Raw genomic sequence first — 18,383 nt, 5'->3', positions numbered from 1 at the left:
AAGACGGCCCAGACTCAAAACATTTGGTCCCAATTCAAACAAACAAAGATTGAAATGATGAATGAACATTACAACACACCTGAATGAGCATTACTGGAGTTCACAGGAACTTCCAAGAAACCTCACCAGCTTGACACTTTGGAGCAGCAGCCGCTCACTGGCAGCAATGCTCGCCTCCTTCTCAAGGCTGTTTTTTTTTTAATTAAGCATTCCTCCAGAACACACCTGGTGAAAATAGACAAATGGCATCTGTGCGAGCAACAGCTCCGATCACCTTTTTTGGGCTGATTTGCCGCCGTGCGTGTGCGTTTGATGGTGTCTGTTCTATTTGCGACATCCATTTAAAGCTGGAATGACAGCAGGCCACGCTTATTAGCACGTCGCCGAAAAACACCTGCTCCGCCGAAGGGACTGTGTGACTGCGGGCCCTGCCGGTACCTCCGAGTTCTATCGGCAATGGAGGCGTGCGTGTATGCGTGTTGCGGCTGATTTGAGCCACGGCACAGTTAAGAATATGCAGCCGGGTGCCAACGTGTGGTTGTGATTACCAAATCACACCTTTTCCCCCCCACGATTGGTCTTTATTTTTCTTTTTGATAACAACTCCGCCCACTCGGTCCCCCACGCACATTTCCTCCGCCTGTCCTTTACAGAAGCAAAGCATATTCTTTGCATCGCTCGCTACCGATAAACAGAACAGGAAAGAAAACAGAAAAGGTGGGAAAGAGAGAGTGTGATTCTTGCAAAGTGTGATCATTCAGAGCGCACCATACTGTATTATGAAAGTGGAAATAAGGCTTAATGATAATAATTGTTCAAACCCTTCTGTTAAATAAAAAGAAAAAAAATGCAATAGTCAGCAGATGAGTGGAATTTGCCAGAATACAGACTGACATGGCTAAAAAATAAAAACTTCCTCGCTATTTAAAACTCACGTTTGATTGATATCACTATCCTAACTACTATGAACAAGAAACAATTTTGAAAATTTGGAGTCAAAGTGGATCAAGTAATTACACCCTTATAAATGTTGGGTTAAAAACAAACCAATTTGGGTTAGAAATTGGACAATTGAACAAAACAACCTGACCCAACTTTCTGGGTCGGTTCAATTTTTAACCCAGCAATTTGAAATTTTAAGGGTGTACAATTCGACGTACGTACAGCCGTACATAAATAGCACAAAAGTGCAGTAACACCCTCTTGCCCTTTCTGTGTTTTGTGTAAACTCTGACCTGACCTTCTGCTTTGTCTCAAAAGCGCTAATTTGTGTGAAAGGGGCCTCAATTTGCCATCCAAGAGGATGAGGATGGAGAGAAAAGTTGAAGTGCTTCAAAGTATAATAAAACTGGCAGTGACGAGAGGCTGGCTGGTCCGAGTCCAGTCATTTCTCTGAGTCACTTTGGAGATGCGAGTGTCCAAGCGACGATCGCTGGCCGCTTCGTCGCTCAGCTGTCCAGCACCACTGAAAACATTTCGGCAACGCTTCTGGCCCGGACCCACGGGCGAGTGCGTACATGTGTGTGGTCGTGTGTGTGCGTGGGTGGGTGGGTGGTTGCGGATAATGAGAGGAGGAGGTGGGGGGCAGCCAGGGGTGGCACAGACGGCGAGGGGAGATGGACAGTTGTCCGCGCGAGGCTTCCAAAAGCGACGGCGGCGGCACACGCACGATCCAACGATGTTCTGTCGAAGCAATCCCATCTTGGCCCGGCTCGTGACGGGTCCGGCAAAGCGCTTTCGCTCTGGACAGCTTGTCTGGGGAGCCACATGTCTCTGGTTTGGACCGCTGCTGAAAAAAAGACAACAGCCGGTTTGCTTCCCACACCATCTCCGCGCTTCGCTTCCATTTGGTTTTAGTCGCACAAGCTCCTTTCTCCCGCAAGACCAATTAGTCGGCACTAAACTATACGGCGGTGGAGACAACAGGAGTCTTTTGTTTCTTGGAACAGCGGGAGATCGGCGATACGGGAGAGCGCTGTGATCTGACGGATCCAAGGAAGGAAAGGAGAGAGGGAAAAGAGGCTCTTTTGTAAAGTCTTTCAAGACTTAATTGGCACGGGAAAAGACGCAAATTGTAGTGTAAATACTTTGGCGCACGAAACCTTGACAGCATTTTACTCAATTTCACCTTTAAGAGGCGGGGCCTGGCATTTTTTTCTAAGTAAGAATCTTGTTTAAAAGAACAATAAATTGATTATTTAATGTATTCTTTTTTAAGTAGTAGAGCATAGGGGAAGAAGTGGATTTAATGGTGTGACCTTAAATCATTAGCACACAATACCACTTTTTTATAGACTGATAGCATTCTTGCGTAGGGACCAATACCAAGTAATAAAACCAAGTAACGATATCACGAGTATTGTTTCCGGGGAACAAGTTATCCACTGCACTTGCTCTAAAAACACGTTGCTCATGGAAAGAGAGTTTAAAAAAAGTCAACTTGACTATCGGCAGAAATGCGAAGGAGGCGAAAGTCTCGCTGTCATGCCGGTCTCCGGCGGCGGCAGCTTGCCGTCTCCGCATTCGGAGATGGATCAGATGCGACTGTGTCCGTTCCAAGCTTTCTGATTGGACAATTAGGACAACACAGTGAGTAAATGTCACTCAATTAGCGGGGCTGATTAAGCATTTCTCTCGGCGCGGATGGGGGGGGGAAGCAAAGCCAAGCAACAGACAGGTAACAAGCGACAAAGCTGAACATGAGCCAGCAAAATAGAAACAAGTGGCGCAAAGTGTTCCTTCTTTTCCATGTCACACTCCTTCAGGACCAGGAAAAAAAACTTGATGGCGAGCTAAATGAGCGAGCGCTGCAAAACTATGTGAGCTCAGCAGCCATTTGTTAATCATCCCGAACAGGGATTTAATTTAATGCCTTGGCCGAGGTTGTGGCTGATATGCAGATGGCGCAGAGGCAGCGCTGGCGGCGGCGGGGATGTGCCACGTTCCTGTGTACGCGCACACACACATATTTTGGTCCCAGACAGTATTTTGTGTTGTCTAATTTTTTTCATTCTCTTTTTCATGATCTTTTTGTTAGTTTAGGGGTTTTCTGTCTCATACTTTTCTTTTTTGTCAGTTTTTTTGAATAATAGTCACATCATTTTTAGCAGATTTCTTTTATTTTGTCCAATATCCGTATTTGAAGGATTTTGATCTATATACAGTAATCCCTCCTACTTCGCGGGGGTTACGTTCCAGACCCACCCGCGAAATGGGAATCTCCGCGAAATAGAAACTAGATTTTTTTGAGCTATTCTTGGAAGATATTCTATTTTTATCGCTGACATCAACCAGCTCGCTGCTAGGGGACTTTCATATCAATGGACTGTGCGCTCCGCATTCATGCCTTAGCGACGAGACTAACAGTGTATTGCTATGTCCAGATGAAGGCCACCGCCGGTGGAGAGTGTTATATCTTTACTATTTTCCAGGTTCTGATGTAGCAAGCATGGTTCGGACAACGACGTGATGGATACTGCTTTATTCCTTTCATCACAGTCAGTTCACTGGCCGTACATCGCAACACTGAACGTCCCCGAAGCTCCCCCTCCCACATCCGGGGTTTTCCCACTACGGAACATGAGTTAGTCCAAAATATACAACAGAGAGAACGCCCTGAAGTCACATGTGACGATAAAGTATACTGTACTGACTCTTTAATTTATTCATTTCAAAACAAGAAAACGACTTTTAAACATAAGCTATCATTATTAAAGGAAAATGAAGAAACTCAAGTGGCCGCGAAACCTCGTGAAATGATGAAATTTCTGCGATAAAATTATTAATTTATTTTTGAAAACCCGCGATACAGCGAAGCCGCGATAGTTGAAGCCGCGAAGTAGGAGGGATTACTGTAGTCAGTCTGTCGGATTTTGTTGTATGTTTTGTCTTGTTTTTGTGGCTCTGAAGTTTCCATTTTGTTGTACGCGAGTATAAAAGCCATTCTCGATTGTCAATACCTCCAGGCGGTCAGGTAAACAAGCATCAGAGGAAGTGAGGTATACCTGCCGTGGATTAAAAAGTGTGAGATTGCGCAACAGGTCCTGCTGTGGCATCTCACTGGTGGACACGTGCTGCAAGCACAGGAACAAAACATGGACCATTTCCTTGCAGGTGTGTGTGTTCGTGTGTTTATACTACTCTAGGTGTGTGACCCCGCCAACCCCCCCGCCCCCCTCCACCAGCCCAGCAGTTCTAACTCCAGTCTGCTCAGACATCTTAAGGCGAATCTGGGCTCTTGGACGCAAATCCACTTAGAGTGCATTAGCGTCATTAGCACATCGGGGCCGCTGTAAAGGACGCTCATCGTCGCTTCAGCACAACAAAGCCATCTTTTTCAGAGTTATTGCCGCAGCTGGGTTGCACTCACATGACTCGAGCAAGCAGGGCCCTGCACTGAGGAATAACCCCCCCCCACCCCCCAGTCCCTTGTGGGAACGTGGTGTTCCCTCAGGGGCGCTAAAGAGATTTTCACCCAGCCAGCTGCACCTCCTGGTACGCTGGGCTGGAATGACGCAACGCCCTGGTGCCTCTCTGCTCACCCCTTCCTCAGCTGGTAGTCATATAGCACGCTTGACATATTAAACCGGCATTTTCAGATGAGCAATCTCTTGCAGTACAGAAAAAGTCCAGTAGATGGTGGTGGCTCCCTTGAGCATGGCATCTACCCAATGATGCTCTACTGGTAGTAATCCCACCAGACATATTGCTGGGTGTGTGTGGTGGGTCAGCAGAGTCCGGGCACTTCCTAAAACACATTTAGGATTAGTGCAGGGTTAGCATATTAGCATCTTAGCCACAGGAGGGGCTGTCAGCTTGGCGCCACCTGTGCCACTTTTGGCCCCGGCATGTTCGAGTTGGATTGACTGCATTGTGGTGGTCTAACTAGGGATCAAACGCTTTACGGATTAACAAGAAACACTGAGAAGAAGATATCAGGCCATTTGGAATGCCATTTATATTTTGAAATTGATATAAATAATACAAGCTTTCCAAAGATATAGTTTTTTTTAAATTTCCTATTACGGCATTTGTCATTTTTTGTAATATTTTTGGGTCGTTAAAAGTGAGACAGTCTGGTATTGAAGTAATATTTTGCAGAAATTTTGTCCAATACTTTCATTTCTGGGGAAGGGCCATTGGTGTTTTTATGTAATCTAATATTCCCATTTACTATTTTTGTACTTCAACTAATATTTTGTAGTTTAATATTTTTGTATTTGGACTAATATGTGGGTATTTTGGCATAATCTTATGTAATTTACTTACACTACTTTTGCTAGATTCTTTTTTATTTTTCATCAGCTTCTATTTTTGTCTATATCTATTTTGGTATCCTAATAGATTTGTATTTCGTTTGTTTATTTTTTTGTAATTATAGTTTTTTTCATTTTTAAGTCTTAACACCAGAAAAAAAAAACACTGTGAACATCATTGGTGTAGGAATAAAAACAAGCACCTGCTAAAAAAAACAAAGTGCAGGTTTAATGGTGCGTGAAAACATGCGGTAAAATGGCAAATGTCACGCTGCTTGTGTTCATAAAGTGTGTGTGTGTCTAATGTGATTAGTGCTTGTCCCCCCCACACACACACACACGCACACACATGCACGCACACACATGCACGCACGCACGCATTTTCCACATTCAATCTTTTTCCTGACTTCCTCTCACTGGTTTTCAGTACAATGATAGGGCAACACTTGTACACAAATATATAACACTCACAAACATACATTGTCTAATATAACATCTTTGAGGGTAACTTCCAGTATTCGAAGAAATAGTACAATTCTTCCTCATTTGTGTCTGCGTGGCTGCATTATACTGCCTCCAAGTGAGCAAGAAGAAGCTGCACGATGAATTGTATTGCAGCATTAAATCATAATGCACATATTGTTTCAGTCTTTACATTATAGAGGATGAGCAGACAACAGTTCATTCAAATACCAAACTACCTTAGCACATTGGCCTTACAGTTTTGAGGTTCTGGACTTCAAACTACCAAGCTGGGAGAGGCTCAAGTCCACTTGATCGTTTCCCTAATGAGGTCAAGCACTATTGAAGGATTACTACACTGAACGCGAGACGGGAAGGCGTCATCAGAACTTGACAAGGCATCATTGGAAGGCTAACACAGCTGTCCAACTGTTGCCTACAACTGTGTGTACATGCGTTCATTCATCTTCAAAAGAGTCCCTGGGTGGACCTTAACCAGGCTGGTCGGCCCTTGCCAATTGAGCAGCGGTGAACAGGTGCAAAGCTTTGTGCATGTGCGTGTGTGTGTTGCTATTATTGCGGAGTGGCTGGCTCTGTATTATTCATTCAGAAATGCCGAGCTGGGGGCCGTGGGCAGCAGCTGGCGTTACGCGTGCATGCGTGTGCGCAACTTAAGACCCACTGATCTTTTGTAAAGCCCCCCCCCCCCCCACCCTCTTAATGCACCCCTTCTTTCTAAAAGCATTGTGCTGCTCGTCTCCATGTCTGCCTGTAAACCTATACACACGCGCAACATACATCTTTGTACACACACACACACACACACACACACACACACACACACACTTGAGCAGAAAAGACAAGCGTAGCGGACCAGAATAAACAATTAAGTACTATTAAAACACACACACACACCAGCCCAGCCAATTGATGTCGTATTATAGACGCGACAGCAAGTGCTCTCCAGCTCACTAACTGCTGCTTTCCCTCCTTTTTGTCCGAGCGGGATGTCTGTCTAACTGTCTACCTGTCTGTCTGACCAGTGTATTATGATAATAACAATCAGAAGTAGTTTCCGTCAAGAGCAATCTCCACCCAACGGGTTTTATGAATGAACACGACGAAGAAATACGGGCAAAACACTGCCGCCTAGGCTGTTGTTTTTTTTTACAGTCATCAGTCACGCTCCATTATGCATAACTAATAAGCCACAGAGACCAGATTCTTATTTGTTGTGCTTCATCTCCTGCCAAAACAAATGTAAACATATTAAACAAGAACTCTTGTTATGCCACTTGCTGTAACATTAACTGCAATTGCTTGGCCAGCGACATCACCAAGTCACGAATCATCTGTTCTAGTCAAAGCACCAAAATTCAGTAGAACAATATCTCAATATGGCAGATGTTTGACCCGTCTTCTTCTCCCACACAACTCTCACGCAGGCAGGTTCCCGCCCGCACACACACGCTCACACACGCAGGAACGTGAACTTCGTGTTTGAGTGGCTACATCACCACTTTCCTTTTGTCTCCACTATAGCTGCTATGTAAAAAGATTTGTTTCATAAATGACAGATGCACAACCAGTAGTAGAGTATTACTTGTTTTTAGGCAACATTTGGATTTTTTTTAAGTATGTTTTGTGATTCCATTGTATGATCTGGATTATAGGCACAGTGGAAGTAGATCCTCTGGATGGTTCACAATTTTACTTTGGTGATTTAATAACAATCAGCACTCGGGCACAGAAGGCTCAAACTTGCGGCTCGGCTAATCCTGTCAAGAGACAGATTACAGGTGGGAGGGCTATAAATAGACGGGATGTCCCTTTAACCTGGCCGCTGTGACATCAGCACCGCCAGCACAACCGTGAAGTCGGACGTAACGCCGGACCGCAACGACGGAAGTAAACACGACAGCCGAGAGCAGCCGGTTATCTCCTCAAACTTAAACGATGCGATCAAAATCACCACTAAGCCGTGAACAATATGGCCCCGAAATTCTTCTGACATTTACAATTGCTGTAAACCAGCACGCGGTAATCTGCTGGCCTAAATCAGACGGAGCGAATGGAGTGAGTGACTCCGACCTGCCTCCTCTAATCAGTCCAAAGCCTCAGCGAAGCGACCAACAATACCGCCGCCTGCCATCATGTTGGACGACACGCTGTCCTTTTTGCTCTAATCGCTGGGGTGGCTTAAGTGGTCAAAAGCAGGGATGGGGTTTACAACGAGCTTTTCCTAATATAGTTGAGTGTGAACAAGTCAGTCGGGCTGGGCTCCAGTTCAATTCTGATCCGAATGAAGGATGGTTGCTGTATTCACAATTGCCCCAAAGCAGGAGTGATGCATTAGCATACGTGCATCCAGAGTGATGATCAAACATCAGCACTTTGATGATTGGGAGCTACCAACCAATCCCATTACTCAACATCCTCCATTGAACATCCTCTGTAGCCATCAGTACTCCATTCATTGATCCTCTTCATTCATTTATACAAGACTCCACAATAGCTCATTCACTCGCCTGGGCCATTAATCCATCTCGATGTTTGTGTGGCCTTTGCAAAGATTCTTCCTGCTAATGATTGCAACGACTAGCCGAGTGTCCGCGGCAGCAACTCTGCGTTGCTAACTCGCTAACGCTTCACAGGCAAATCATGGGGTAGAACAATCGAGATACAAACCCACTCCTAACTTTGGTGTCCGGCCCAAGTAGCCAGCCTGCCTTTCAAGTGTGTTTGTACTCATGGCGGGTCTTTTGTGCAATGTAAAATATCCTCAGCCTGTCTGTCTGCGTTGTTTGCCTGTCGGCTCTGCAAAAGCTGTCTGTCTGTCTGTCTGTCTGCCTGCCATTCTCCTCTGCAGTGTGGAGTGAGTCATTCTAAGGACAATAGAAACAGTTTGTAAAACCACACTGGAGCGTACACTTCCTCCGGATGTGCAAGAGGATGCCATGCATAACAAAGCCCGCAGTGTCTGCCTGTCTGCTGCCTGCCCCGTACGTTCACGTCGGCCGGAGAGGAGACAGAAAAGCGCTACGACAGGAGAGAGTGTTGTTGACAGAGGAGGGCAACAGCGTAGAGTCGCCGCCGTCTGGTGATTGATGTCAGAGACCTGGCACCGCCACCTGATCTGTCCGGCCAGCAAGAGCGAACCCGCTGAACTGGCCCGGCCAAAATGGCTGCCTCGCTGCAATGCACCCACTGAACCTCCCCACAGCGCAGTCTGATATTTACAACTGCGACGGTACAGCTCCCCAAGGGATGAAACCACCCAGGGAGAGGGAGAAGGATGCGGCAAGGGTGCGCAGTGGTGGATTGAACGCTTTGCATACAACCAAGGGTGAATCCAGGGAAGAGTATTCTCATTAACGGCGGCAGACTGTGAACACGGATGTCTCGTTTGGGCCCACAGAAGGTATACTCGACAGCCGAGGCGGACATGAACCTGAGCTTCGGACTTCTCCACCGGGCCAAAGTAGCTTTGTAACTTGCATTGGCGGAGAGCAGGGGGCGACATCTCTGGTCCGTCCTTTACGAGCAGGACCCGTGGCTCGCCGCCCGCCGTCCTTCAGACTTTACAGCATATATCCGTCCAAGTTCTCATAAAGGTCACAGGTATGCCGGCGTCTATCACGCCAAGTGCCTTTTTAATCACCCGGCCTTTATGCCTCATACAAGAAGTGGATTCTGAGCACTGGTTATGTTGCCTTGAAAGTGCTGATTTATTCCATATGCAGAGCTCTTTCTTTGAAGGAGATAAAGAAGCAATGCATCCCACTCAGCTTGAATGAAGGGAGGAAGGAAGGAAGTCAACAGCGGGCTCTGAAAGGCTCGGTCGTCTGAGGACACGCTGTACTGTGTACCCTGCCTGAGGTGATGTTCCTCACCACTTCTTTGTTTCCGGGGGGGGTTTTAATGTGATTGATGAGGACTTTTCACACAACCATCCAAGAAAAAAAGATCATCAAAGTGATGTCATTTTTCCAACGTTTCTAACAAATCCTTTTTGATTGGCATAGCAGAAGGGTATATGTTAGTTATGATGAGGAAGAAACGGAGACATTAGGGCAAGGATGTTCGTTACATGACAAGCTAGCATTTACACAAATGCTCTATATAAGCTGTTTCAAAACTAATCAATATGTATCTGAAAACGACAAGGATACCCCAACCGGCCGAAGCGTCAGCACAAATCATGGCTGACATTTTTACATTGAACGGGAATCACTTGGTTTCAATCAATTAGGTTCTCGCACCCAAAGCCATCAGTCATACTACACGACGTCAACTCAACTTAACTTTATTCATCGAGCACAAACGTAGCTGGAGCAGAGATGAAATTGACCTCATTACTGGTGACGCAAAGCCAACACGACCACCACTTGATCAAAGTGGCTGCATGTTCAATCAAGTTTTGCAAAACTCAAGATATCAAAACTGTCTACGCTCGCTTGAAGGAGGTTAAAGGAGAAGACACAGAAGGACTTTGAAACAGCAAGCCGTGCCTTCATCACATCTCGGCTGGATTGGTGTCAGCCGGTCCTCGCTCAAACATCTCCATGGAGCTCCACCCTATTTATTAAATAGCTCTGGCTGGACTAAATGTAAACAATGATATGAGTCACAGGAAGGTGATATGGACAGTCAAGACCGGCAGCGTAAGCGGTAACGGCTTTGTGTGGACTTGGCAAAAACACAACGGCCTCAGTATGAAAACAACCAGCGGGCTCCCTCGCCACCCGAGTGAGAAACATCGTGTGCAACCTCGGCCGACTGTCTGCTGGAGTGACAGCCGTGGGACGCCCCATAGGAAAAATATTTCGACCCGAACCGGACGACTGTCACAGCCGCTGCCTGCTGTGTATGCGGACGACGGGAGCTTAGAGCGCACCAGAGGCATTGGCATCGTAAACATTGTTTGCTAGGAAGAAATGGAACCATAATAAAATTAATGTGAGCTATAGTTGGGGAAAATTGAGCTATTTAAGTGACAGTTGTTTTTGTAAAATAAAGTGTTGCTCGACCACACCAAACTAGTGAAGAAACCGGTCATGGTTTCAGCATTGGGGAAATTTATCAGTTCCCTCTGCATGAAATTTACGATGATGTCATTATAAATCTCTGCAGGTCATAAAAGGTCTCTATAAAATGATGATTGAGATGTGTGACCTGCAATTTTAACACTGTCTCTGGGAAAGAAAAAGCAGACAAAATTAGATCTGTTTAACGTCAACACAACATGGTTGCTCCTTGACGAAAACAAATACCGTCTATGTTTTAATAAACAGGCTGCCGGGCAATCTTGGAATATGAAAAGATGAGCATTAATTGCAGGAAGAGAGACCATAGCCTTCCCCACTGAGGAACTAAAAGTAAAAGGCGACTGAAAATCATCTTTGAATGGTCTGTGGTGGGGGTTCGTAGGTGTCTACATCATCGAATGACTAAGACTGCAGTCTTTGCTGTATCACGACCCAGAGAGTGAGTCAGCACCCTGACCCAGCAGCACCCACAAAGAATTGAGCATATGATGCAGTCCAACATTCATATTCTTGACACGGAAAAACACCCCCTCAGCCCCACAACCTGGATCCCCTTCTCTCTCTCCCTCCCTCCCTTTCAGTCAAACGCCGCGTCGTGACTGGAGGCGGTGTGTTCCTTTTAATATGCACAGACGAGTGTCGGTGGATCACAGCGGGATGCTGGCACAGACGGCTAAAGAGTGTGTGCCCCATTTCAACGTGCCGTCTACGTGTGTCTATGGGAGTATCCGGCTCGTGCGCTAAGAGGCACTTTGATGCCCAACAGGTCGTCGTCCCCCCCTGCAACTGGGCTGGCCTACATTACCCACAAGCCTGCTGTGCCATCACTTCCTGTGCAACAGTTTGGCTTACACATTCCAAGGGGCTCCCGTCACATAGCAGGAGGATGACGCTCATGGAAATCCCCGCATCAGAAGCACTGAAGCCCAACATCAAATGTGGTACAGTTTGGAATTTAACCAAAAAGGAATATGCCTGAAAAGTCAAATTATCGTGCGAGTCTAATAACGTGGTCCCTGTGCTTGCTTTTTGGGTTGTTGTGATGTGGCCAAAAAGATGCAAAGATGAAAAGTGAAAGCAGGAAACGGAATTCTCCAAACGCTCAAGGCAACATGAGCGAGACTGCAAGTGAGGTGATTGACCACATAGCAGATGCTAAGCTAAGGACACTTCTTGCACACCACACAACACGTACTCAGTCGAAAAAGATAGAAAAAGGGTCACTGAAGTTATAGTAGTCGCACTGTGTTTAGTTTTGTTGCTTATTTTTGGTTTTAATAGTAAGCTTTCAAGCAAAACTTGACATTTTATTTGAAAGAGTTCCATGACAGTCGTGTTGCTTAGTAATAGGCTTCAACGAAACTAACATTCTTTTTAATGTAGGAGGAAGCACACCTGGAAAAGCAAAACAAAAACATGCAAGCACCGTGAGAAGACAAACTTCACACGGGAAAGCTGGAGACCAGATGCAAACTTGACATTGGACACTTTGGAGGATGTCAAAAGAAGAAGTCACATCTTTGCAACACAGCCTCACGCCCTCCCTGCACTTTAGTCATTTCCCTTCTATTTGTATTCAGTGAGGCTGTAAACAGGATGTGTTGTCACTGCCCCCCCACACCACCACCACCACCATGCGCCCCCCCCTACACCCGTCTCAACCTTGTGTCATGACTCTTTTGTGACATTCAGCGCTACAGAGCAGCTCTGTGAATGAATCCTGACAGAACTAACTTGATGTCACAGTCTGTACATGATGGCCGCCCCTGACAGATGCAGCAAGCAGTGTGACCGCAGGCTAACACGGCTCCACACACACGCACACACACACGCACACATACACATACACATACACATACACACACACACACACACATACACACACACACACACACACACACACACACACACACACACACACACACACACACACACACACACACACACACACACACACACACACACACACACATACATACATACATACATACATACCATACATACCATACATACCATACATACATACATACATACATACACATGCATAAACATTCCCATACACGGCCAGCCGAGCCCGTAGTCATAATGAGACGCGGCAAAAACAGGCACACACACAAGCTACCACGAGCTGCAGACATCCATGTGCTCGTACGCGCCAATCACAAACCGGCACATGTGGCGGCACCGGCGAGGCGAGGCCGGAGAGGAGATACGACAAAGGTAACGAGCAAGGGCGAGAAGAAGGAGGGATGTCGGCAGAAGCACTCACCCCGTTTCTGAAGCCATCCCTCCCTGACGATGGTGACATCGCTCATGGTTCCTTCACGCCGAGTGCGTTGCCGCTACACGCCTGCTCCACAGAGAGCGCCGGGCAGCAGCAGCAGGAGGAGGATGGGGGGGAGGAGGGGGGCGGCTCTCCCAGCCTCGCGTCACTCTCCCTCCCTTCCTTGCTTCGCAGTTCACGCAGTCGCTCACTCCACGACACGCCAAATACTCAGGGTGTGCGTGTGTCGCGATGCTTCCTGTTGTGGCTTATCTTCCTCCCTCCCTCCTCACTTCTTCTTCTTCTTCCCGTCCTCCGCCACTGCCGCCTCCTCCTTTCCTGTTCCCTCTCCAGACCTTTCTCACCGGCAGTGACTCAGCCTGGAAGGAAATGAAATGAAGGAGGGAGAAAATGAAATAAAATGATTTATTTGTTCATATCCTCTGCTATTTGATCACTAAGAGACTGAGAATTATTGTTAATCATATGCCGATCAATTTCACTTCCAAATATGCCAAATTTGTCATTCGTCACCCAAGAAAATTACAAAAGTGAAATGTTCACCCTTGACCTGGCTCCCCAGTATAAAATCATCAAGAATAATAATCATCAAGAATAATTAAAGCTACAACTCTCGGACAGTCAAAGTCAGCACTAAACACAAAATAATTCATTAATATTCTCCTGCAACTTTAATTAAGGTAGCGCCGTATTTCCTTTGAGGACATAGTCGTCCACCTGCTGTGCTGGTCGCACGACTGACGACAAAGTCTCCGGCGCCAGCCAGAACGTGACCTTGCTTGCCAGACAAATACGTCGTCTGCTTCCTTCATTCATTCATTTTGATCTAGTGCGCTATGTTATTCCCGCATGACGAATGATGCGTGTAGGCTGCTGTGTCTGCACGTGTGGGAGGTGCCAGAGCATTTTGGGACTGTGGAGTAGTAGAGCATGCTATGGGCTATAAATAGCAGGAAAATAAAATAAATAAAAAAAAACATAGTTACACAGTCTCTCTCTGCCCAAAAGCTCTGCACCAGCTCTCCCCCGCATTGCTGGCATGCTCACCTCAAATGCACCCTGCTACACTACACTGTATTACACAACAACAGCGCCCTGCCGCCGCCTCAATTGGGGATTAGCGCCACGGCGGCTGAGCTAACACTTTGGGCTACCTCGCGGCGGGCAGAGTGAATCAGTATTCGGATCAGCTCGCGTCTGCGCCGCCACCGCCGCCGCCACAGAAGGGCGGGAGGGACTGCGGCGTCATGGTTTAAACTGGGAACACACCCTGGCACATACGCACACGAATTGCACACACTAAACCCCATGCAATAAAAATGACTCCTTCCATTCGCTCGTCTCGCTAGATAGAACGAGAAAAGCACGTCCAAACTGGGCTTTGGAGAGAGGCTAAAACAAGAGACGATGACTGAGATGAAGTGCGAGGAGAACCCCCTGTCACTAGGCTGGTGGTTGCCATGGTGATATCCACTGTCGGGATGCACCAGCTATGCCAGGGGAAGCACATGCCAGACGCAAAGGAAATTCTATGCTCTGACAAATTGAAAGGGACATAATATGGATGATGTATTGGACCTGGTTGGCCCCCAAAAAAATTCCTTTAAACCCCCTCCAAAAACGCTGATAAACTGAGGGATTTTTTTTTCACTTTGAAAAGTGAAAAAAAAATGAAGGAAAAAAATCTGCACAATCACATATGGAGAACCATACATATGCGAAAGCCAACTGGTTACTAATAAAGTAACCCCCCCACCATTTTTTTCTGTGGAATCTAATTAGAATTAATCGCTAGAGAGCTCACTTTGGATTTTGCGTAAGGAAACAAATAGCGACATGTGACATCAAACCAATGTGAGAAGACACTCTGGATAGTGAGGATAGCCAAACTTACCTTTTGAATGTTAAGAAGACTTGCCATACAATCTCTATTGAAATTTCATTTTTGAATGGGGAAAATTGCCAGTTCAGTTAAAAAGCTCAGTTAAGGCTCCATTTTAGAAACCTTCCTGTTTGGCAAACAACATGATGATGTACAAATCTTCATTATCATCATCATCGTCATCATCATCGTCATTTACGTCACTGGCTGCCAAGCTGACGCACGTTACCCCCCTTTCCACTGTCACCATAATAAACAGTGTATGTATGTCATGGCACTAGTATGAACGTGACATTGGAAAATATCTGGACTGCAACGAAACGTCACTTAGCCGGCACAACATGAACACAGCCATGTTGTTATGCTAACGCTACCTACCGGGCTAGCTAGTTTACCTGAAGCAGCAGGTGCAGTCTCGATCCAACTTGTGTTTTTTTCGTGGCTTGTCTCTCGTCTTAATGAAGTCTTCTTCGTTTATTATTTTGTGTGCTTTACAGTCCGCAGCCATGAAAGTAGAGGTCTCTGTTCATCCTCTCGGATTCCCTCACAGCGTTGCGCATCAACGTCTTGTTTTGACTTCAGGGGAAGCTCCTGACGTCACGCGGAGACCCCCCACCACCAACACCAACACTCCCGCCTTTTCCCTTTCCTCCTCTTTCCCCCTCTTATTCCCGCCGTTCAGTCCCGCGTCCTACCTTGGGCAATTCGGAGTTTTTATTAAGGCGTCCGCGGAGCTCTTCTCGAATTTTGACGAGAGCTGGATCACCAGTGACCACTCGTGCGTATCATCATCATCATCATCATCTTCATCTTCATCACCATCTTCATCATCATCTCATACCATCATCCCGCGCGGCCTCGTGGGGCCACGGAGCCAGATCTCGCGAGATCTCATGGTGCTAAGCCAAACGGCTTAGCGTCAATTTGCTAATGACCTCACCTGTGGGACAGTCAACACGGTTGTTTTCTGTTTGAAAAAGATGTGAAATATTACACATACAAATTGCACACATTTGGGGGTTCTTCATGTGTCTGTCTGTCCTGTATGTATGTGGTGTTGAAATGTATACATTTACATGTGATATTATAATTAATATATGTTTCGTATTCCATGTATTTAAAGACAAAAACAATACATTTCATTTTGAAAAATGACTTAATGGCTTTGATAAGATTTTTTTCATGCATGTTTGACAAATCAAAGCCAAGGAGAACATAATACATACAAATAAGAGCGGAAACTAGGTGTCTGTTTATAGATGTTCTACTCTGACTGAGTAGTGTATCACATGGCTCACTGAATGGTGACCTAGTTTTGTGTGAAAAATCTTCGGAGTTCCCCATAATACGTTATATGGGCAACAAAAGTGCACCGCATTTGCCATTTCATTCCAAGTGACCGAAGATAAGATCTCAGCGTTTGATGACGCATTTAGTTGTGTATTGATGATACAACACAAGTGTTTTTGATAACGTCTCACAATGCTTTGGTTTTTGATAGTTGCACCAGGCGGATCATCTGACTTTGTTCAAAGAATGAATGCGGGGTGGACATTTTGAGGTCAAATTGCGTATATGGGACATTTTTTCAGCACACGCTTTTATTTCACATTTTGTTGGATTACCACACACAGACACACACACACACAGATGACACAGAAGGTGAACTCAGGCCAACCCAGTCAAACTAAACTTCGACCTCTTGTCTACTATAACACCCCCTCCCCTTCATTGCCAAACCTCCTGTCTTTGCCCCACGGCCACACACACACACACACACACACACACATGCGCACACACACCATATTTGCGCCTGCATCCCCACACACACATCCCTTCCTCAACTCCAGCCCCAGCTCCCAAAGCTCAAGGAAGCAGAAGCTGCCCCCTTCAGCTCGTCACCGGGGTGGCTTTGAAGAGACAGAGGGGTCAGCCTGGCCCAGGAGACCTGCCGAGAGGTAAGGACAGCTGCGATCAGACGGACCCCCGTGCGGGAGGTGAAGGGGGGATACACAGACACGCATGTAAATATATTTATATCCACGCATGCACACAAGAGACGGGACAAGAGCAGCTGCAGTCGGAGTGTTCAAGGTGTGCTGTACAGCAGCAGCGCCTGGCAGCCAGCATGGTCCAACATGCATACGTGGACCTCTTCTGGGTCACCTCCTGTGCAAAGGCCTGTCTAATGCAGGCAGCACACAAGCAGATGACCGCAGACACAACACACCTAAAGCAGTCACGCTAATCACGAGCTACTTGGAGAAATACATGGCAAAACGAAACAGCCGAATAACTTCTTTAAAACTTTTTTACAAATAAATTGGGCCCCCGTTTTTTCTTTAAATGAAATAAAATCTGCAAATAAATGATTCCACGGGTATTGAACTGTATACTATTCATTGAGAGCTCTCAATTTTTCTTCTAACTCATCATTACTGCATTGATAGTAGTCGTTCAACACAGAGACTAAAGAATATATGACTCTCAGCAACAGTGTTCAAGCACACAAACGCTATTTAGCGTTAGCATGATGCTAGCCGACTAAAAGGGCTAAACTGTGCTAATGCTGATCTAGCTGTTGCGTGAGTGTATAAATGCGACCATCCTTTATTATTTATAGCATGATAGATTTTCTTCAGATCGTCACTCTCTTTCTTGTTTACTGAAGTAGTTGACCTGGTTAGTTGTGGAGCTTTCGTGTTAGCTTACGTGTTAACGTGTGTGTTTCTTTGTTAGATGTTCAACGCATATGCTCTCAAACGTGCAATCTGTGTGCGTGTGTGTGCGCACCTTCTGCTCCTGTGCAGACAGGTTGCGTACCCCCCTCCGCCATCCCATGCCCCAAAATACCCCACACACCCACTACGCTGCATGGCCCCCCAGGTTGTTACGTTCTGCTTTCTCAGGTTGTTCAGCTGTTGTAACCCTAAAAAAATAATAATAATAATAAAAAAAAAACATGAGGTGCTTGGGGCCAGAAAAGCCACGACACATTTTTACTTTTACGGTACACTTTTATTGCTTTTATTGCTAAATGTGTTGTTTTTTCCTCTTATGCCTCTGTAGTATCTGTAATCATGGGACACATGTCCAAAAAAGAAGCACTCTGTAGTTGTGTGCAGACACTGCTCGCCGCTGGCGGAGTTTGTGATCATTAAGTGCCATCCTTTTTACCTACCAAGGGAGTTTACTGCGATTCTGCTTGTCGCGGTCTACATCCCGCCTTCCAATGTTGGAAGTGACAGGATCGCGGCCCTTAGTGAACTGTATCAGGCTGTCAGTGACGCACCCTGAGCGTTTCATCATCTTCGCTGGTGATTTTAATCATGCTGACCTGAAGTCTGTCTTTCCAAAGCTTCACCAGCATGTTAATTTTCCAACACGTGATGACAGCTTCCTGGACCTGGTCTACACTGCACATAAGGGAGCTTTCAAGGCCACCCCCCTCC

The 18,383-nt window shown here is 46.1% G+C and overlaps 1 protein-coding gene across 8 annotated transcripts in view; it reads right to left on the bottom strand.

Annotated features, from left to right (window-relative positions):
* Positions 1–15,777, bottom strand: part of akt3a (AKT serine/threonine kinase 3a) — a 39,832-nt gene extending 24,055 nt beyond the window's left edge. For 3 of the 8 annotated variants that reach the window (XR_015067353.1, XR_015067352.1, XM_085921467.1), the window contains exons 1-3: positions 15,327–15,777; positions 13,035–13,408; positions 1,670–1,789 (exon numbers count right to left, since the gene is read on the bottom strand). Coding sequence is in view for 5 of the 8 variants with exons in the window: in XM_085921467.1 (XP_085777593.1) it covers positions 1,670–1,789; positions 13,035–13,080 (166 nt within the window). In the remaining 3 variants the exon portion in view is untranslated. Of the gene's footprint in view, positions 1–79; positions 1,790–13,034; positions 13,409–14,943; positions 15,267–15,326 lie in introns of those variants that run through there. The other 5 variants (XM_085921470.1, XM_085921469.1, XM_085921468.1 and 2 more) reach the window with 5 other exon arrangements.
* Between the last annotated feature and the right edge of the window lie 2,606 nt (positions 15,778–18,383).

This window comes from Syngnathus leptorhynchus, chromosome 10 (genome assembly GCF_054491065.1).
Source record: "Syngnathus leptorhynchus isolate UIUO chromosome 10, UIUO_Slep, whole genome shotgun sequence".
NCBI classification, from domain to species: domain Eukaryota; kingdom Metazoa; phylum Chordata; class Actinopteri; order Syngnathiformes; family Syngnathidae; genus Syngnathus; species Syngnathus leptorhynchus.
This window is presented reverse-complemented; position numbering and strand designations above follow the sequence as displayed.